At 46.4% G+C, this 22345-nt stretch overlaps 2 protein-coding genes across 2 annotated transcripts in view; one reads left to right on the forward strand and one right to left on the reverse strand.

Moving 5' to 3' along the window:
• Positions 1-457: 457 nt before the first annotated feature.
• IGSF8 (immunoglobulin superfamily member 8) lies at positions 458-8444 on the forward strand. Its single transcript, XM_027840114.1, has 7 exons — positions 458-668; positions 4442-4816; positions 5326-5787; positions 6269-6676; positions 7016-7429; positions 7733-7865; positions 8112-8444. The coding sequence occupies exons 1-6, from the start codon at positions 617-619 to the stop codon at positions 7846-7848; spliced, it is 1827 nt and encodes a 608-aa protein (XP_027695915.1). The 5' UTR covers positions 458-616; the 3' UTR covers positions 7849-7865; positions 8112-8444.
• Positions 8445-19043: 10599 nt separating this feature from the next.
• Positions 19044-22345, reverse strand: part of KCNJ9 (potassium voltage-gated channel subfamily J member 9) — a 76705-nt gene continuing 73403 nt past the window's right edge. The window contains exon 3 of the mRNA XM_027840107.1: positions 19044-19375. Within this exon, the coding sequence (XP_027695908.1) occupies positions 19044-19375 (332 nt within the window). The remainder of the gene's footprint in view (positions 19376-22345) is intronic.

The following is a 22345-nucleotide window of genomic DNA, read 5'->3' on the forward strand; positions in this document are numbered from 1 at the left end:
GAAGCTCTGAATAAGCTCTCAACCTTCCTTCTGAGCCTACCCATTCACTTACCCCAGACCCGCGGCCCCAGCCCTCACCCCACCTAGGTTCTCCCAGCCAGTTGGGAAGGCCCCAAGGCCCAGCAGGAAACAGCTGCACTCCAAGCTGGCCCCCAACCCCTCGCTGACGCCACTTGCTCTTAGTTTGTTCCTCCCCTAGCAAGGCGTCCGCCCCTCTCCTTAAGTTGGGGGGCCAGCAAGGACCTTGGGGCAAGCGGGAAGGGATTGGGGCGCGGAGCAGGCCCCGGGACAGGGCCCTGGGAATCAGGGCTGGAGAGAAGTGCCAACCATTGGCCCTGGAGAAGGGGAAGGGGAAGAGGCTAAGCGGAGGCGGGGCCTGGGCGGAGCCCTGCCGCGCGGAGGTGGGGCCGGCCAGGCCCAGAAGCTTGAAGGGAGGGAGAGGGAAAGCGGGAGGAGGAAGAGGAGGGGGGGAGGAGGAGGAAGAGAAAGGAGGGGACGCGGCCGCTCCGGCTTGGTGCACCTCACTCCCTCCAGCCGGGCATGCGCCCCCCGAGCCCTTGGCCCCCCAGAGCCCGAGCTGCCCCCCGGATCCTCCCCGGACTCTGCAGCGCGCAGCATGGGAGCCCCCGGGCGCACGCCGCGGCGGCTGCTGCTCCTGCTAGTGCTTGGTAAGAAAGAGGAGCCGCGGATCTCGCCGTGCTGCCCTACGTGCTGCCCGCCCGGCTCATCCCCCTCCCACCTGAACCTTGCCCCTTTCCCTTTCCCTGCGCCTGTTGCGGGCGGGCAACCTTGGCAGGGACCAGGGCATGTTCAGTCTCCGCTGGGGCCGGCGGGGATGGGAGGTCGTTTCAGCCCCTGTTACCTGGGGCCTTTAGCCCCGCACGGACTGTCCCCGGGACTTGTCCAGACCCAGGCTTGGGTGCGCGCAGGACTGTGCCCAACTGGCTTCTGTGGCCTCCAGCTGAGCCGATTAGAAAGAAGGTGCATTGGGAGGGAAAGGGGTTTCCCAGCTTCAGGCTCCTCCTCTCCAGCTGTTTGGTGGAGGACAGGGTGAGGAGCTAGTGAAGGAGTTACCCCACCGAACTATAGCTCCATGGCCAATCTCTGAGATGCCATGGGTAACCTCTCTTCCCCCCCCCCACCTCGGGTGCTCCTCTGTACCAGCATAGCCAGACCCTAGGAGCACTGCAGCTTTCTGTGCCTGGCTTAGGCGTGGGCAGTGCCCGCCCTTGTAATTGCCCCAGAGTTGGCAGGAGGCCAAAGGGCTGACTGCCCATAATCTTTGAAGTCTCCCCTAATTGCCCCCTTGACTTCAGTAGAAGACTGTTTCCTCAGGGACAGTGTCCCCTCTAGCATCCCCTCCCCTTTTTGCCAACTCTGGGTTCTGTCTCTCAGTTCCTTTTACTGTCCCAGCTTTCCAGACCCCTCTCAGCTTGGTACTCCTTTCCAGATCCCCATTCTCCTCTTTCTGCACTCCTCTTCTAACCCAAGGCTTCTCCTCTTTGAATTTTCCTCAGGTTCTTCACTGCTTCTCTAGTCAGCTCTCTCATCTCCCTCCCCTCTCCCCACTGTCCACACTATTATAGGTTTCTTACCCTTACTTCCCTTCCTGGACCATTTGTCCACTCCATTAACAGTTGCAGTTAAGTGGCTAGGCTCTGGGCAGTTATGGGGACTTTCTTAGTAACACAGAGCCTTGCTCTAATCCACCCCATCCTTGAATCTTACTGAGTCTGGGGCTCAGAATATGTTGGCAAGGAGGGATGTGGGGATGAGGGATCAGTCTCTGATAACATCAGCCTGGTCTCTGTGGAGTCTTTAATCCTAAGATCTCTAAGCACCATTTGCCCCTGGCATTGCAGTGAGTGGGGGACCTACCCAGTGCAGGCAGGAAATTTGGGCCTTGTGCCTTTCTACTCTCAAGCAGGGTTGAAAGGCTGCCGTGGGAACATGTACAATATGATATGATGCCAGTCAATAGCCAGTTCAGGTTTGTTTGGCCTGCATGTGAGGGCTTCCTGGAGAAGTCAGGGGTTGGGGGAAGTAAGACAGTGGAAGGATTGAATTGTATTTGAACCTTAGGAAAACTGATACCCCATCTCATTTTCCAGGATTTATTTCAGTATTTGAGTCTGAATTGATAGGGTGTCAGCAATAATTGTCCTCATCTCCTGTTTTTAGGGCAGAGATCTGCTGATGCTTCATGATGTCCCCAAACTCCTCTGCCTTACCCTCAGCTTGGCTGAGTGGACTCCTGGGTCATGATGGTTGGGGGAGGATGTCTTTTTCCTCCTTGCCTGTCCCTGGGGCTGGGCAGTTGGGGAAGTAGGGACCCATAGGAAATGGTTGCTTAGCACATAGCCTGCTTTTCCCAGCTGGCAGTATGATGTTCAGGCAGGAGTCCTAAGGGATTTTTTTAGGGGGAGGGGGAGGATGAGTATAGGAGGAGGGACAGGAAGTAGGCTAGGGTAGACCTTGTAATGGGTCAATTCCAAAGATGAGGGGTACTTTCCCATGGGGATCTTGAAGCATCAACATGCAGGTGCAGGGGAATGGGAGGGGGAAGAACCCTTCTTATAAACAGAAGGCCAAACCTGGTGCAATTGGGTAATTTGGTAGTGGTTGGGTCTCTTTATTGTCTCCCTGGTTATGAAACCAGCTGGAGGCTGGGCCCTTCTGACTCACAGACTCATAAAATTCTAGAACCCAAAGGGACTTGAGAAATAATCTCATCTAAATTTTATATTCTACAGATGAGGAAATTGAGTCCTAGAGTGGTGGGGTGACTTGCCCATGCTTATAGAACCGTTAATGTTGAGTTGTAATGGAATGGAAACAGTGGTATAAAGTGGAAAGAGAATTAAGCCTTACTAGCCTTGGGCAAATTACTTAAATTCTCTAAGCCCTGCAAAATTCGGATGATAATACTTACGTGAACCTCTCCCACTGGGCAGTTGTTAAGTATACAATGAGAAAATGCATGTAGACTGATTTAACTGTAAAGGCTGAGGTACTATTATTGCATCTACTAGTATCAATCAATCAACAAACATCTATTAAGCATTTACTCTTTGCCTGGCATTGATGCATTGTACCCCTGTGCCTCATCTAATCCTCCCCCTATTTTTTCGACCCTTAGGTGATCAAGTCAGGAAGAAGAAGCTGTCAATATTACAGAATGTTAGAGATGGTTAGGGCAAACTGAGAACCAAAGATTCTCAAGCCTCCTCATCAGTTCCTGGTCCTTGTTAGAATGTGGTGAATAGGAAGTGACTTCAGAATTCCAGGCTGAAGGGGCCTGGAACACTAGTTGATTAGGGGGTGTAAGAGCCCAGGTTTTTCTCATCAGTGGGGTCAGGCCCTGACAGTTCACCCTGAAATTTCATCAGCCTTTGTGTTTCCCTCCAACCCTAATATCCAGGGACACTCCCTTGGGAACCTGGAAAGGTGAGGATAACTAGAGAAATATCCTAAAGTGAGGCTGCCCTGGAACAGAAGGCCCTGTGGAAGAAATAAGGGGAGGGAACTGGCCCAAAGAGCTCAACAAGGAATGTCTTGGGGGGGTTGGGCAATCTGTGGGGATCCCTTCTTATCCCCTTCTCCCATGGGGGGAGGTGCTCAGCCTATGAGAACTTTAGAGAGAGGGTAAGGAGAGGGTTGATGTGAAGCTTGACATGAAATGAATATGTAAATTAATGCAAATCACCATGCAAGTCGGGCTCTATTGTTTAGGCCCTTGGGAGACAGAAGGGGCCAACAGCAGTAAGATAAGTTGGGGAGGCTGGCAGAGGGGTTGGGGAAGAGATGTCAAGATTCTCTGGGAGGGGAGGATAGCATAATGGCTCTCATGGGGGCAGGCTTTGGCATTGATGGCCTCAGCTGCAGGGGTATCCGTCTATCGAGGTGGAGAAATCAGTGAGCTCACCGTCCACAGCTGGAGAGGGTAGTAGTGGGGGACAGTGCATTGTCCCCAGAGGAGAAATGATTCCATCTGAGTCCAGGCCCTGCCCAGCTCGGGGCTACTGGCTCCATTGTTCCATGGCCCCAGGTGGCACAGCCCCTACTAATATGAGCAGCTGAGACAATGGGGCCTTCTGAACCAGACCTTCTCTCATTTCCCATCCTTTAAGGGCATAGGGGCAAGCTGGTGTCAGTGGAATACATGATAGGAAATGCCCATTCCCACCCTGGGAATCCCACAGTCAGGGAAACCCTCCCCCACCTCACAATGCCATCTCTGAAGGGGGCATGGTGATGGTAAACAGAACAGACAGCTCTAGGAAGAATGAAGTAGGGAATAAGTCTCTTCTGCCCAACAGCTTTCACTTGTGATTAAGACCCAGATGCCCTCTCTCCAAATATCCCCCCAGGTCCCCCGCTGGTGAATAGCCTTTGAGATCAGGGGCCCTGTCATTCTTGACATGCCCGATGTTCACTGCAGGTGTGTGTGGTGCTCGGGAGGTGGTGGTGCCTAAGGGACCTCTGTACCGAGTGGCAGGTACTGCCATCTCCATCTCCTGCAATGTCAGCAACTACGAGGGTCCCTCGCAGCAAGACTTTGAGTGGTTTCTATACCGACCTGAGGCACCTGAGTCAGCATTGGACATCATCAGCACACGGGACAGCCGCTTCCCATATGCTATATTTGCACCCCGGGTGGCATTGGGCGATATTCAGGTGCAGCGGCTCCGGGGCGATGCTGTGATGCTTCGGATCTCACGCCTGCAGACCCAAGATGCTGGTGTCTATGAGTGCTACACACCATCTACCGATGCCCGCTACCTAGGCAGCTACAGTGGCAAGGTGGAACTGAGAGGTACCAGGGCTGCTGGGGCATGTGAGGGCGGAGTGTTCTCTCTATTAAAGAATCATTGGTGTGGAAAGGACCTTAAAGATTGAGTGCAACTATTTATCAATGAGGAAACAAGCCCCAGCAGAGTTAAGGCTAGACCCCAGGCCCATGTCTCCTAGGCCAGTATTCTTTCCACACTACCATACTGCCTTTCAAAAGAAGTCACTCTGGTCATCTCTTCCCTTTTTGGTCTGGTTGGGGAAGCCCCAGGGAGTCCCCAGAAAGGGAGGGCTGCTGGAGTTTCTCTGCAACTTGGAGAGCTCTGCCCAGACTGGTTGGAGAAGAAGGAACTTTGCCTACCCTCTTAAGATTTTTCTTATCTGTTTGGGGTAATAAAACATACCTATCTACCTACATGCACATACATATATGTACATGTACATACATGTGTATGTATGTGTGTATAAGCAACCTAAGGTCTCAGTTTCCTTATGTGCACACCCACAATCCTCATCCTAGCTGTTCTCTCTTAGTCCTTCCAGATGTGTTGCAGGTGTCCGCCGCCCCTCCAGGGCCCCGAGGCCGCCAAGGCTCATCCTCACCTCCACGCGTGGTAGTGTCGGAGGGCCAGGAATTGGCCCTTGGCTGTGTGGCTCAGACGAGCACACAGGAACACACACACCTGGCAGTGTCCTTTGGGAGGGCAGTGCCTGAGGCACCTGTGGGGAGGGCAACTCTACAAGAGGTGGTAGGGCTTCGACCCGACCTGGCAGTGGAGGCCGGGGCACCCTACGCTGAACAGCTGACCACAGGCGAGCTGCGGCTGAGCAAAGAGGGTGCTGAACAGTACCGGCTAGTGCTGGAGGGTGCCCAGCAGGAGGATGCTGGCACCTACCACTGCACTGCTGCTGAATGGATCCAAGACCCTGATGGCAGCTGGGCCCAGATTGGGGAGAAGCGAGCAGTGCTGGCCCACGTGGATGTGCAGACCCTTGGTGAGTGTTCCTAACAACCCAGGTAGGCATCTGGCTTGGTATTAAAGTGGGCACAGCAGGAACTGGTGCAGGGATAGGTACCCATTGTGTTTCAGGTGCTAGAGTGAGCAAGATGAGCCCAGTCTGGTTCTAGAGACCCATTTCCTGGGGGGAGGGCAGGGTGGGTTGGCATTCATGCCCTAGTGGCCTGCTTCTGGGCCTTCCTCTGTGTGGGTAGCTGGAATTGGCAGTGGTCAGGCCTGAGGCACATGGCTTAAGGATGGAGGGAGGGCTGTCTGATGTAGTCTGTTCTATTTCTCCTTTCCTCATAACCACAAAAAGCCCCAAGAGGGAGGATGCGGGTGAAACCTGTCTTAAGGATATTATTTTGAATGAGAAACTCAAGTCATGATTGTGAGGTTGAAGAATCCTATGCCCTGACTACTTAGTAATCACTTCATTCTTCTCTGACTCCCCACTCCCACTCCATTGTATGTTTCAGCCAGCCAGTTGGCCGTAGTTGTGGGCCCTGGGGAGCGGCGGATAGGACCCGGAGAACCCCTGGAGCTGCTGTGTAATGTATCGGGGGCATTACCTCCACCAGGGCCTCATGCTGCCTATTCTGTGGGCTGGGAGATGGCACCTGCAGGGGCCCCTGGGCCTGGGCACCTGGTGGCTCAGTTGGACACAGAGGGCATAGGCAGCCTGGGTCCAGGCTATGAGGACCGACATATCTCCATGGAAAAGGTGGCACCTATTACCTACCGTCTGCGGCTGGAGGCAGCAAGGCCTGGTGATGCGGGCACATACCGTTGCCTGGCACGGGCCTATGTTCGGGGACGTGGGGCCCGGCTTCGAGAGGCCGCCAGTGTTCGTTCTCGGCCCCTCCCTGTGCACGTGAGGGAAGAAGGTAAGAAGGTGCAGAGGGACTGTGGGGGTATGATCCTCATCAGCATGACGAAGGCTCCTAGAGAGAGTTAGTCATCTGGAGGATGCCCTGAGACAGGTAGTAGATCACCCTCCAGAGATTTCCAGGAAAACCTTCCCTTCTTCTTCTGTTCAAGTAATATTTATCTCCACTGTTCATTCTTCTGCCAGAGTGATTCCCTCCTTGTCCAAAACTGGTTTATGCAGAATAATGGATAGAGCAGGGAAAGGTTAATATTCCATAACTTCCTGCTCCTCCCCCAAGTCCTCTAGGCATTTCCTGGGCCAGCAACCCCTGACCTTATGCTCCTGTGCCTCACAGGTGTAGTGCTGGAAGCTGTGGCATGGCTGGCAGGGGGCACAGTGTACCGGGGAGAGACAGCTTCCCTGTTCTGCAACATCTCTGTGACGGGGGGACCTCCAGGACTACGGCTGGCCGCCAGCTGGTGGGTGGAGCGGTTAGGGGAGCCCGGCCTGGTTCCATCCCCTCCCCAGCTGGTTGGTGGCATAGGCCGGGATGGTGTGGCAGAGCTGGGGATCCGGCCAGGTGGAGGTGCTGTCAGCGTGGAGCAGGTTGGGCCCCGAAGCCACCGACTGAGACTGCATGAGCTGGGGCCACAGGATGAGGGAGTATACCACTGTGCCCCCAGCGCTTGGGTGCAGCATACAGACTACAGCTGGTACCAAGCAGGCAGTGCCCGTTCTGAGCCCATCACTGTCTACCCCTACACCCTTCGTGAGTAACCTCCCTCAATAACCTTTATACTATGACCCCCACCCATTCAACTTTGACTCCTGCCCTTACCTTATAGGGCTATTGTGAGGAAAACACTTTGTTAAACCTTAGAGGATTTCTAGAAATGAGAATTATTTTTCAGCCTCTTAAATCATACCACGAACTGAAAGGGCGGAGGCTGCTGTATGTAGAGGGCTTATTGGGAATCAGAGGAGTAGATTTGGGGAAGACCAAAGCTACAAAAAGTGGGGGGAGGGGGCAAGAATGTCACTGACAGATCCTCTTTCTTTTCTCCCTTTTCAGCCCTGGATACTTTGTTCGTGCCCCTGCTGGTGGGTACAGGGGCTGCCCTGGTCACAGGCATCACCATCCTTAGCACTGTCACTTGTTGCTTCATGAAAAGACTGAGAAAGCGGTGAAGCCTAACCCCACCATGGTGAGGTCCTAGGACCCCCGGAAATAATAGCTATCCTTACCCTCCTGACCTTTTCCCACTGGAAGAGAGCCTATGACATTGGGAGCCTTAGTTCTACCCTGTGTCCTTGCCCCAGGATCTCACCTGTCCATTTAAGGCTCTTTTCCTTTGAGGTATCAGGCTATGTACAATAACAAGATTAGGTGGGAGAAGAAGCCCAAGCTCACCTTTTACATCGTCCCTCAACTCTTTCTCTTGTTTCTGTAGGTACAAGCTGTCTTTCAGCCCAACTCCCAGCCCAACATCAGTTGCCTAAATTCCTCTACCCTATACCCCCGATCTGGCCCTTCTGTCTCCTGCCCTTTTTATTTATTTGGAGGGACCAGGATTTCCCCCTCTGCTCTGCCAGGCTGGGAGGTTTTCCAAAGCTGCAGGCACAGCCCCAATCCTTCTACTTGCCTCAAGTGGAGATCAGTACCCTCCTCTCCAGTGCCCCCCAAAACCTGGCTCTTTTCTGATCTTTCCCCCTTTCCATGGACATGCCCTAACTCCTTACCCCAAAACTGGTTTTTCTAAAATGTGAATAAAGTTTTTTTTTAAATAAAATCTTGTCCTGGGCATATCCTTCTTTCTGTTCCTAAGGAGGTAGAAAGAATTAGTGTTAATGTATATGTAGAGAGGGCCATAGATGGGAGATAGTAAAGACTGACAAGCTATAAATTAATGGATCAATATCAACCTGGAGGGAGGTGTCCAGTAGAGTTCTCTATTGCTCTGTTTGGCCCTATTTTGTTCAATATTCTTATCAGTTACTTGCATCCAGGTACAATTTTGGCATGACACAAAGCTGGAAGGAAGCAAATATCTTGGTTAGCCAGAATCAAAGGCCACAAAATCTCCACAGACTGAAATGGGTTGACAGTAACAAGATGAATTTTAATAAGGACAAATATAAAATCTCACCCTTAGATTCAAAAAAAGTCAACTGTATAAGAATAGGAAGGGGGAGATGGGGCAGTACTTGTGGGAAAGATCTTGAAATTCCAGGGGATTGTAAGTTTGGTAGAGTCAGCATTGTGATGATGTAGCTAAAAAAAAATTAGGTTGCCTTGAGAGACAGTGCCCAGAAGAGGGGGTTATAGTCCCATTGTACTCTGCCTGGGTCAGACCCATCTGGAGTATTGTGGCTAACTTACTGTGCCACATTTTATGATAGTCATTGACTGACAAAATCAAGGATGCCCTAAGGTGGATGGAGGATGGTGAAGACCCAACATCATAGCATAAAAGATGGGTTGAGGAAACTGGCATTATTTATCCTGGAGAAAAGAAGGCTTGAGAAGGACTGAGTTGCTGTTCTCAAGTATCTGAAGGGTTATCATTTGAAAGAATGTTTAGGTTGCTGTATTAAGCCATGTAGTGTGGTGGAAAGATTATTTGGACTTGGAGTGAATCTGTATTCAGATTAAACATATTAGCTGTGTGATCATAGAAAAGTTCATTGACTTCTCTAAACCACCACTTTGTTATAAATGAGGATAACCATTACTCTAGAACTTACCCCACAGGGCTATCAAAAGGAGCAAATGAGCATTTTGCAAGCCATAAAGCAAAGATAGAAATATGAGCTACTATTAGAATTGGACCCAGGAGGCAAAATTGCATTGAATGGGTGGGAGTTTCAGGGAGACAGATATATGTTCAATGTAAGAAAATTCTTTCTAGTAACTGCATTTATTCAAAATAGCTTAAGTTGGCCCTGATATTCTAGAATCAGAGGATAAAACAGAAATTGAAAGAATCCACCAATTAGCTACTGAAAGAGATACCAAAATGAAAACTCCCAGGAATATTACAGCCAAACTCCAGAGCTCCCAGGTCAAGGAGAAAATATTGCAAGCAACCAGAAAGAAATACTTCAAATATGATGGAGCCACAGTCAGGATAACACAAGATTTTAGCAGCTTCTACATTAAAGAACTGGAGGGCATGGAATATGATATTCTGGAGGATAGAGAAGCTAAGATTACAACCAAGAATCACCTACGCAGCAAAACTGAATTATAATCCTTCAGGGGAAAAAAATCCCACAGATACTCAATGAAAAAGAGGACTTCCAAGCATCCTTGATGATAAGACTAGAACTAAATTAAAATTTGATTTTCAAATACAAGAATCAAAAGAAGCTTAAATAGTAAAGAGAAATCATAAGGGATTCAATTAGGTTAAACTGTTGACATCCCTACATAGGAAGATAATACTTGTAACTTCTAAGAATTTTCTCATTATTAAGGCAGTGAGAAGGAATACATATAGACAAAGACACGGGTGTGAGTTGAATATGATGAGATGATATTTAAAACAAATTAAGGAGTGAGAAAGAGGAATGCACTAGGAGAAGGGGAAAGGGAGAGGTAGGATGGGGTAAATTATCTCACATAAAAGGGGCATGAAAGAGTTTTTACAGTGAAGGGGAAGATGGGAGAGGTAAGGGCAAGCATTTGAACCTTACTCTCACCAGAATAACACACATTCAGTTGGATATAGAAATCTTTATTACCCTACAGGAAAGTAGGAAGGGAAGGAGATAAGAGAAGGAGGTGGGGGGAGGCTAATAGAAGGAAGGGCAGATTAGGGAAGGTGGTAGTCAGAAGCAAAACACTTTTGAAGATGGACAGGGTGAAAGGAGAGACAGTAAGATAAATGGGAAAAACAGGATGGAGGGAAATACACAGTAATCATAACTGTGAAAAAAATTTTATAGCAAGTTTCTCTGATGCAAGCTTCATTTCTCAAATACATAGAAAACAGAGTCAAATTTATAAAAATAAGAGTCATTCCCCAACCAATAAATGGGCAGTTTTCAGATGAAGTAATCCAAGCTATCTATAGTCACATGAAAAAATGCTCTAAATCACTATTGATTAAAAAAATGCAAATTAAAACAACTCTGAGGCACCTCCCCACACCTATCAGATTGACTAATAGGACAGAAAAGGAAAATGATAAATGTTGGAAGGGAGGTGGGAAATTTGAGACATTAATGCATTGTTGATAAAGTTGTGAACTAATTCAACTCTTTTAGAGAGTAATCTGGAGCTATACCCTTTGACCCAGAAATATCACTACTAGGTCTGTATCCCAAAGAGATAAAAAAACAAAAAAGAAAAGGACCTACATGTACACAAATATTTTGAGCAGCTCTTTTTGTGTTGGCAGAGTTGGAAATTAAGGGGATGCCCATCATTTGGGGAATGGCTGAACAAGTTGTGGTATATGATTGTGATGAAATACTATTGTACTATAAGGGTTGACAAGCAGGGTATTCTCCGAAAAACCTGGAAAGACACGAAATGATGCAAAGTGAAATGAGCAGAACCAGGAGAACATTGTACACTGGAGCAGCAACACTGTACAATGATCAGTTGCGAATGATTTAGCTATTCTCAGCAATAAAGACTTATGATGAAAAAATGCTCATCATCTCCAGGGAAAGAACTGATGGAGCTGAATGCAGATTGAAATATAATTTTTAAAAAATTTTCTTTATTATTCTTTTTTTTGGCCTATGTTTTCTTTCACAATATGAATAATATGGAAATAAGTTTTGCATGACTACACTTGTATAACCTATGTCAAATTGCTTGCCTTCTCAATGTGGGAGGGGAGGTAGGGAAGGAGGAAGGGAGAAAATTTAGAATGTCAAATTTAAAAAAATGTTAAAAATTGTTTTTAAATGTAATTGGGGAAAATAAAATATTACATAAATCTGTTTTAAAAAATAAATAAATAAAAAGCTGAATAAAAAACCCAGCATGAGTTGCCTCAGGAGGTTATGAGTTCCTCCACAGTAGAGGTGTGAAAGTGGAGGCTGTATGTACATTTATTACGGATGTTGTAGAAAAGCCTTATGTTTTCCACTGAGGTTGATGGTCTTTAAATTCTTTAAGATTTCCCCCTGGATGATTTAAGCCCCTTTTCATCACACATACCATCTGACCTCAGTCCCTTGCACTCTGCCAAGGGGTGACCCCTTAGTCACATCAGTGTTTGTTTATTGGGATTTTTTTTTTTCACATCAGTCATATGAGCTATTATTGTTCAGGTGAACTTTAACTGGGCTCCAAATACAAGTGGGAGTGGAGATCAAAGACCTGCCCCAATTCTGTTGACCATTTCATTCAGCTTTGGGCCCCAGCTTTTGGGGTCCAAAAATCCTTGAAGCAGCTCCCTACTTTTATATAGTCTCCAATTTTGCCCTTTCCACCCCATAGTTCCCATCTCCTGGACCCTGGACCTGATGCAAGGCCATCTTCCTTCATGACCTTCATTCTGCCTGTGATAACAATAGAAGTCACTGATGGTAACTTGGGGGATGGAAGAAAGAGAACTAAGGGCAACTAGGTGGTGCAGTGGATAGAGCACTGGCCCTGGAGTCAGGAGACCCTCAGTTCAAATCTGGCCTCAGACCAAACACTTGACACTTACTAGCTGTGTGACCCTGGGCAAGTCATTTATCCCCCATTGCCTAAAAAGATTTAAAAAAAAAGAAATAGAAGAAAGAGAACTAGAATCTACAGTGGGTATGAGTATGAACACTTCTACTTCTGCTCTGTGTATACAGACACACAAACACCTAGCTCTGCTCCAGCTCTTGAGGAAATTTCACAGATGGCTCCACCTCACAGTTCATTCTAAATGGATTTTCCTGTACCCAGGCAACCTAGAGGGTCCCCTGAATCTCTGCTTTTTTGGAGTGAGTTTCCACTCACTTCCCTGATCACAGAATTGAATGTCACAGCTAGAAGAGATCATCTCATCCAAGCCCTCTTGTTAAAGATGAGGAAACCAAAGCATAGACAAGTTAAGTAACTTGTTCAAGGTCACAAAACTAGTTAGTATCAGAAAAAGGCCTGCTCTCCTGGTTCCCAATTCGGTGCCCTTTCCACAACCATGGTGCTCAGCTCAACGACTGAACTAAGAATCACACAATCTTTGAGTTGGGAGGGATGACAGACATATACCCTTTAACCTGAGTAGGAATTGCTTCTATGATATTGCTTCCAGTGATGGTGATATCTCACCTCATGAGGGCAAGTCATTCCACTTTTGGATAGCTGTGAGTATTTTTTCCCTTGTACTTAAAGATATCTATAATCTCATTCACGGGGATTTTTCCTCCAACAACATAGATCACAATTCATCCATATCTCGTATTCTATGAGATTCCTATCCATGTCATGTCCTTCCACTTGTTTGCCAGCAGGGGTCTGACCAATATACTGGGGACCTTCTTGGCTTTCTTCTGAAGTGAAGACACAAGTGTAGCACATGGGCTATCCATAGGACACCCCTTCCTCTTGCCACATGATCAGTCCCTCTTCTCTTCCTGTCATACAATCCTTTGATGATGTCTTTTATTCCTGTTCACAGTTCCTCATTGTTTATACATTGCAATCTATTCACATCTACCATGCCCTTCTCCATTGCCCTTTGGGTGGTACTCATCTATGTTCCATGTCTTGCTTCCTATAGCAACACCACTAAAATGTCCCACTGATTAAAAAAAAAAAAAAAAAAGGACCTTTACTTTCCTGGGAAGCTTGGGGTCAGTAAAAGAGCTCTGCAATTTCCTCAAAAGCAATTCAATATAATTGTTTTCCTTTGTAATCCTGTATATTTTATTTTATGTATTTAAAATGAAAACTATTATTTAATTTAAATTTAAGAACATTATTCTGAGAAGGGATCTGTAGGCTTTACCAGACTGCCATGATAGAATACCCATGCTCTACAGGGTATCTATCCAAATGTATATTGACATATGAGCAAAAGACATCCTTCATCCACTTGGTCTTCCTTGTGTGGCTGGACATACCAAACTCCTCTGAGTGCTTTCAGATCTCTGTCATCAGGCTCTGTATTATCCTTGGGCTTGATGCAATTAGAATCATGTCATACATAAACAGGAGCATCTGGAGGATTTCACCATCTACATGGAATCCCTCCTCGACTTGAATTTCACATTGTATCTCCCCATCATAGCGGCAAACACCTTTGACAAGCATACAGTCTGTCTCTCTGGTTTATGCTTTGACTCATATTTGTTGTCAGAGAGTTATTAAACTGGGTTATTTCTGTTGTGGCATCTTCCAAGTAATCCTGAATGATCTTGATGTATTGATTAACCCATGAAACTGATAGAATATTGGTATTAGAAAGATAGGCTTTTGTTTCTAGCAGAAGTTTATGATCATTAAATGAGTAATGTAATTTCCTGAAGTCAATTTCACCTGCTCTCCTCTTGTTTTTCTATATCAAGCAAAAAGCATTTATTAAGCACTATGTACCAGGCACCATGCTAGGTGCGGAGGATACAAATGCCCTACTCTCAAGGGGCTTCCACTTATTGGTTCTACATCTGCCCTCTAGTGCCAGGAAGAGCAAATGTGGATTTGGACCATATGACCCCGATGGCTCCTTCCAGTTCAGAATCCTGTGATTTTAATCTGAACAAGAATCCTTCTACAACATCCCCAACAAGTGGCCATCCAGCCTCTGCTTGAAGACCTCCAGCTACAGGGAATTAACTACGTCCTAAGGCAGAACAGTTCCATTTTTGGACAACTTGAATTGTTAGGAAGTGTTTCCTTATATCGTACTGAAACCTGCCTCTCAGTGATGTCCATCCATTGTTCTTAGTTATGCCTGCTGGGGCTAAGCACAAAATGTCTATTCTTCTACGTGACGATCCTTCAAACACCTGAGAAGAGTTATCATGTCTCCTCTTTTTTTTTTTTTTTTTTTGGTCAGACTAAACATCCCATTTCCTTCGAATGGTCCTTACATGGCATGATCTTCAACTTCCTTGTTATCCCAGTTATCCTCTGGAGGCACTCTAGTTTGTCAGTGTCTTTCCTAAAATATGGTACCCAGAAAGGAATGCAATATTTCAGATAGGACTTGACCAGAATGGAGGGCAGTGTATTATTATCCAGCAATACATTTTTGTTTTTTGTTTTTGGCCACCATGTTATGCTATTGATACACTGAACTTGCAAGCCACTGAAACTTACACATCTTTTCATAAGAACTGAATTTCCCCCATCCTATCTTAAAATTTTTTGAAGCCAAATGTAGGAATTTACATTTATCCCAACTGAATTCCATCTGATTCGATAATTCCCCCATGTCCCAAAGTCTCATTCCAATGTTTCATCATGATACTGTCAAGTCTTGACCAGACTGAAAGGCTTTCGATGTAGTCCTCATGGTAGAGGATAACAATAGCTAACATTTATACAGCAGTTATTATGTGCCAGGCACTGTGCTAAGTTCTTTGCAATTATTATTGCATTTGAGCCTCACAACAACTCTGGGAGGTAAGTTCTACTATTATCCTCAATTTACAGATGTGGAAACTGAAGCAAGAAGAGGTTAAGTCACTTACCCAGGGTCACAAAGCTAGTAAGTGTCCGAGGCTGGTTTTGAAACCAGGTCTTCCTGACTCCAGGCCTGGTGCTCTCTCCGCTACACCACCTAGATGCCTAACAATGTCTTCGGTCTGAGGACCAGTCTAGCTAAGTGACAGGGAAGTTATTCCCAGGCTAACCACAAGCTTATAGAGATTCTTTGAGTGTGGAATAACTCTCCAAATCCATCCATTCAGGTATAAAGAAGCTGTGATCTACACTGGCAGAGGGTCTGCCCAGCCAGATGATGTCATGGCAGTACTGAAGTAAGTAGACTGACTCCATTATACTAGTCTGCTGGGATCTTTGGGGATCCTGCCTCTATCATCCAGATACAGATATCATAAAATTTGCCTCCCAATTTTATGTATCCTGCACACTTGGCAAACAGCCACTCTGCCTCTCACACTTATTAGCTGTGTGACCACGGTAAAATCATTTCAGTTTCCTCATTTGTAAAATGGGGATAAAAATACCCACAGTATCTACATCATGTAGTTCGTTGTGAGGATCAAATAAAAAAATGTATGTAGGGTGTGGTATAAACCTTAAGCACTACATAATTATCATCTGTTACTATTAGTAGTGATAATGGTGATAATAACTTTGGAAAGAACCCTAAATGTCCTGTATTTCCTTCTCTGAAAGAAGCTTGGCTCTGAGCATCTCCCATCATTGAGAATTCTGTTGTTCAGTCCTCCAGGGAGACTCATTCCCAGCCCTATCCACTCCCCCATACACGCACACACACATACACGCCTGGAACAGACCAGACATGGGGCTAGAGTTCTTCCCCCCAGAGGGGCTGTAAGTTTATTTAAGAGCAGGAGTGAGTATGAAGTCACAGTTGTGAAGCAAAGGGCCCTTATTAAGCCAGTACTTACATAAACGTCCTCCCTCCCTTTTGAGGACAGGCAGGACTAGGGTGTGGGTACTCTTGGCCAGTGGCCATATTTTCTTTTACTCCCTTTAAAGAGGTTTGCCTCCTTCTCACCACACCTTATCAACCGAGCTTTGCCCCCACCCTTATCACTCCTGATCTGGTCTCATAGGCCTCTGCTCTTTTAATTGCTGGGTCAGAAGGGTGGGAAGGGCAGGCAGGGCATGAGAGGATGTGGAAAGGAGCTTATTTCTGGGGGGGCTCCCAGTCCAAGCAGCACAGACAGACAGCAGGCCACGGTCACAGTCAAAGTCATCTTTGAATCTTTCTTTGCTTCATTCCTCTTATTCCATCCATTTCTACATCCTGGTCCTCCTTCTCCTAGAAGAGATTGGCTCCCTTTCCATGGCTGCTACTCTAATTCAGGTCCTCTCTCCTCAGAGGAATCAGTCCCAGGGGATTAACCCAAGCTCGAATTCAATCCTTAAAACTTCAAAGCCCAACTGAAATGCCATCTCCTCCAGTCCCCTCATGGATGGGTTACTGCAATTGTTTCCTAATTGCCTCCTGAGGTCCCTGCCCCCTTTCTCTCCTGCTTTCAATCCATCCCACAATCATCATTAGACAACTCTTCCTAAAACACACTTCCATCATAATTCGATGTCACTCCCCTGCTGTTTTGCTATGCATATCCTGCTCTCCTGTCTTTGCAAAGGCTGCCCTCCATGTTCCTCTCCTCCCTCTCCACTCCTTGCCCCCTCCCACTTCCTTACTGAAATCTTCTCTTTCCTCATCTTACCTCTTGTTATCTCTAGCTCCCTGTAAGACTTAGCTTAAGCCCCACATCCTAGAGGATGCATTTCCATGATTCTCCACCCTGTCTGGTGCTTCTCTTTGCACCCTCTCCCTTCCTACTTGCTGCGCCTTTGCTATGTATAAACAGAGTGCACAGAAAGCTGGCCTTCAATCGAGGAAGACAGGTCAAGTCCTGTCTCTGACATATATTGGCTAAATGGCCTTTGGCAAGTCACTCAATCTGTTCAGAGATCTTGCTAAGATTATAAATTGCAGAGAAGGCGCCAACTATTACACTGGTAAAAGGAATTGTTGAGGGAGTTTCTTCAGCCAGCTGTTCCCTTTTCTAATGAAATCACTGGTCTGGTCCTTATCCCTATATTTTTATTTACTTCTCTGTGCACGTCTGTTGTCTCCCTCCAATAGAACATAAGCTCTATGAGGGCAGGGACTGTTCATTTTTGTCTTTGTAAGCCCAGTGCCTGGCAGATAGCAAGAAGTTAATCAGTGCTTATTGAACTGTTGAAAAACCATCAATGGTTCCCTAATACCAACTCCGCAGAATCCAAATTCTTAATCCTGAGATTCCGGCCTTCTTCTCTCTACCACGCTCAGGGACCCTATTTCACCTGGTTCACCAAGCTGGTCTGCTCCCATTCCCACTTCCTGACCTCTATACATTCCTTCTACTCAAAGTAATCACTTTAGCCTCTCTTTGCCCACCAGTACAGATCCTTAAGTGCTGCAGAACTCAGTGCAAAGGTGCCTTCCAAGACTACTGCCATCTCCCAACTTGTACGCTCATTATTTGGCACTGCTCAGCTCTTGGTCTTAGTCTCAGCTATACTGATTTTTCTGGACTGGTATATTGTCTATTCAGTTTTTTCACACGTGTATTCTTTCTTACCAGATAGATGGCAAGGATAGGGGCCAGTTCTTCTCATGTCCTACTGCCTCTCTCTATGGTGCCCGGGTCAGTGCTCAGCACCCAGTTGCTGCCCAGTCAACAGCATCGATTGGTTCTCTCTTTCCTCCATCTCCCATCTTGCTCAACAGTGACAAAAGTGATAGAAGACCCTCGTTCTTCAGCTCTGCCTTACATAGCCCCTGTCTGAATGATCACAACCACTCAAATGCTCTCTTGTCCTCTCCAGGAATAGTCTCCTCTGACCCCCAACTGGCCCCAAGCCCTTACCACCCCATCCTACCCTGCAATCAAAAATAGATCTCTATATACATATAATTCTCTTAATATAGAAGTTTTTTTTAATGCCTATCTGAAGAACCAACTACCCATGGCTCACTCTTTCTTCCCCTCAGGCACAGATTCTTTCTGTTCTACCCTCAACTCAGAGTTCCCTGCCTTACCAGCTGGGGCAGGAGGAGTTCCTATATTATTGTCTCACCCTTCTATTTTTCTATTCATCAATATTCCTATCCATTCTGCCACTCACCTCTACCCACTAATGTCCAAGTATTTCTTTGTCTCTGTCCTTCCATCAATCCATCCATCCACCACCCTCAGCTTCCCACACAACTTCCTATCTCCAATCCACTCAACAGCTTAATCCAATCTAATACTAATCTTATCACTCCTTCCATTTCTCTACCCATCCCCTCATAAAACTCCCAATTCCCCATCCAGTCACATATTTATTAGATCATATCTCTTTTCTCTACTTTCTCATCCAAATACTGATCTGACCCTCTGCCATTCAAATGTATGTCCATCTTTAAATAGATTTAATAAAAAACATAAGTGCAATGGTTCACAACTCCTATGCCATCCATCCTATCTCCATGGCAAATGGATTCTCAATCCCGCCCTTAACACCTGCACCAGCTCTCTCCCCCTAGAGTGGATCCTAGACTCAAAATTCTAAAGGGCCCACTGAACTTCAGGCCCTTTCTAGGTATTTAAGTCTTTTTCTCTTTCGTGTCTGGGCCTCTCTGCTACCATTCATCCTGTCTGTCCTGATCCTGGCCATCTGTCTGACACTGGGGTTGGGAGGTAGTGGGGGAGGGGGTATATCCTACCTCCTCCGGCTATAGCTACACCTTGGACTCGCTCTCTGGGGGCGGTAGACGGCCATTCTTCTCCTTGTCTCCTCCATTCCCCCAGCCTGGCCCCTCTCCCGCCCCTTCCTCCTCCACCTTCTCATCCAGCCGGCTGGGGATGGACCAGTAGAGATGAGCATCAAGCCGGGCAGCAGCCTCAGCCAGCTCTCGGGCACTGCAGGAGGGTGTGGGCACCTCGAAGGTCTCGTGGAAGCTGGCATAGTCCACCTCGTAGAAGCCATCCTCCAGGCTCAGGACGGACATGAAGCGGTGACCCCACAGCACCTCATCCACCAGATATGAGCTCCTAGCTTGGCATGTCATCCCTGGGAATTGGGGAGAACAGAAGGGGTCAAGCAAGGGCTCCCTTACCCCATCCTTCCCTCTATCATCCCCAAACACATAATTTCATCTCAAGGCCCCTTTGACCCAACTGTTATTGGTACCTGACAGACTCTTCCACATGCACTCAGGATCTTCATTCTAGCCCTTGAACACAGGCCTTGTCTCTTCCCCATCTTACTATGGGCACCCTCCCCCATCCTTTTCCTACCCTTTCAGTTTTGTCGAAATTTTGGTCAGCATTCTCATCTTCCAGAAAGCCATCCCCTACCAAACTTTCTAACCACCCCATACCTCTCCATACTTTCCTATCTCTCTAGAATTGATGTCTAGGGAATTGTCCATTTGCTATTGAAATCCGATGGAAGAGGCCTTATAAGTCCCTTAGTTCACCACCTCTCCCAATGCAGTAATCTTTTCTACAACAATCTTATCTGCTATTCTCACTTCAGATATGAGAGGTCTGGGGTTTACTCTTTGCAGTCAAGTCACTTAACTTCTCTTTGCCTCTTCTCAGCTGTAAAAGAAAAGACTACTGCCTAAAACAAAGGACTATTTTGTCCTTGGGCAGGGATAAAATACACCTGACAAGTTATATTACAAGTCAAACATATTCGCCTGGAGTCTTGGGAACATGATTGAGTGGGGTTTGAGATGAAAGTGGAAGAAAAAGGAGAGAACAGTCTGCAAAAATGTTATGAACCCAGTATCATGGATACCTATGTTATATTTATATCTATAACAGATGCAACAAAAGGAAAAAAAGATATTCCATCATGGTTACAATTCCTTGTATCTGTCCCCCTCCCTCCATTCACATAGTCACCATTTCAGGTCAGGGTTGCATCACTTCTCACGTGGACTACTGGATTGCCTCTTAATTGGGCTCCCTGCCTGGAGTCTCTCTCTTCTCCTATCCATCCTCAATACAGTCAACAAAGTTATTTTCCTAAATGTTGTTGTTACTGTTATTCAGTCTTGTCTAACTCTTTGTTACCCAACTTGAGGTTTTCTTGGCAAGGATACTGGAGTGGTTTGCCATTTCCTTCTCCAGCTCATTTGACAGATGAGTAGACTGAGGCAACAGGGTTAAGTGACTTGTCCAGGGTCACACAGCTAGTAAGTGTCTTGAAGCTGGATTTGAACTCAAGTCTTCCTGATTACAAGTCTGGCTCTATATCCACTGGGCCACCTAGATGTCCTAAAGCTTAGATCTGACAATGTCACTCTCTTACTCAAGAAATTTCATTGGCTCCCTATTGCCTCTAGAGTTAAGTGTAATCTCCTCTAGCTACATCAAAGAAGCTAGGTAGCATGGTGTATACAACACTGGGCCTACAGTCACAGCTGCACTGCACAGCTATAGTAGCTGTGTGACTCTGGGCAAGTCACCTAACCTCTGTTTGCTTCAGTTTCCTCAATTATAAAATGGGGATAATAATAGTATTTACCTCCTGGGCTTGTTGTGAAGATCAAATGGGATAATAATGGTAAAGAGCTTAGTCTGGTAGTTGGCCATGATAAGCACTTAAATGGTTTTTCCTTTCCTGCTGTTGGACATTTAAAGCTCTTTAGAACCTGGTCCCAGACTATCTTTTCAGCCTTATCATACATTACTCCCTGCAGTCCAGCCAAACTGGAGTTCCTGCTTCACCTCACCCTGACCCTTCGTCTCCTATTTCCATGTCTTTGCACTGTCCATCCCCTTTGCCCTGAATGCTTCCTTCACTCTTCCACCCTTAGAATTTGTTTTTCTTCTAGGCTCAGATCAAGTACTACCTTTTACATGAAGTCTTTCTTCATCATAACAGCTCCTCCCCATCCCCTCAATAACCTTGTATTTATTTTGTATAAACTTACATATGTACATGACATTTCCCCCATTAGAATGTAAGTTCCTTGAGGAGAGGAACTGTTTTCATTATTTTCTTTGTATCCTGAGTGCCTAACATACCTGGCACATCATAGTCATTTAATAAATACTTGTTGCTTGATTGATTGACTAGCACTCATTTATGGGAGACAGTATCTTAAAAGAGACAGAGCCTTAAAACTCATGACCTCAGTTGTCTAAATACAAAGCAATGTACAAAGAATGGGGAATAATCAGAGGCAGTTAGAGATACTAATTTCAAGGAAGTAAATTAGACCTCATAGGTAATTATAGTAATAATAGTTTACATTAATACAGTGCTCTAAGGTTAACAAAATATCTTACAAATGTGCTTTAAAAGCCTAGGAGCTTTTATTATTGAGAGGAGCAGTCACTTCCTTACCACTACCAATACCATCTGCCACCAATGGGCAGGTAGGTCCAAGAGCTCTGGAAATAGCAACATCCCCCAGATCAATGGCTCTGTTCCAGCCCAGTTCTTGAAGCTATTATAAGAGGAACTAGCTCTTGTGGAAAAGAGGACAGCCATCCCTACCAAATGCCACCTACAAGGTAGGCAAGCTAACCTACTGAAGTAGCAAGGTACCCTGAGGGAAAGATAAGAGGCCGTATGTGCCAGGCAAGTCAAAATACTGTCACCACCCTAATCATCACCTCCCTCAAACCCTGACAAAGACATCCCAGTCCCCTAAACCCAAGAGCCTTGGGAAGAACAGTGCCTCCAAACCCCAGGCCTTGCTTCCAGCCAGGGCCTTACAGCCTTCATTAAGGGGAGCAATCACTATGAAGAAAGGGCCCACTTTCTTCACCAACTGCTGACCAACTGTTACCAACACACACGTAAACCCAAGAGCACAGGGAGTGGAGAGCATCTTCCAAACTAGCAGCCTACCCCCTGAAGCCATCATCCTGGGAAGCAATCCCTCTAGGGATGAATCCTGGCAACTGCTTCTACAGATAATGGAGACCTGCTTCCTTTAGCAGGCACAGTTATTGAAGATGAGAAAAAGAAAGTTCTCATCAGAAAGCCCTTGGCACTGTCAAATGGCTCAGTAAGAGA

Source organism: Vombatus ursinus, unplaced genomic scaffold (genome assembly GCF_900497805.2).
Source record: "Vombatus ursinus unplaced genomic scaffold, bare-nosed wombat genome assembly UNPS02014838.1, whole genome shotgun sequence".
In the NCBI taxonomy this organism is placed as follows: domain Eukaryota; kingdom Metazoa; phylum Chordata; class Mammalia; order Diprotodontia; family Vombatidae; genus Vombatus; species Vombatus ursinus.

Coding starts and splice junctions, on each gene's coding strand:
- IGSF8 (XM_027840114.1), top strand. CDS start 617: ATGGGAGCCCCCGGGCGCACGCCGCGGCGGCTGCTGCTCCTGCTAGTG. Junction 669..4,441: donor GCTGCTCCTGCTAGTGCTTG/GTAAGAAAGAGG, acceptor TGTTCACTGCAG/GTGTGTGTGGTGCTCGGGAG. Junction 7,430..7,732: donor TGTCTACCCCTACACCCTTC/GTGAGTAACCTC, acceptor CTCCCTTTTCAG/CCCTGGATACTTTGTTCGTG.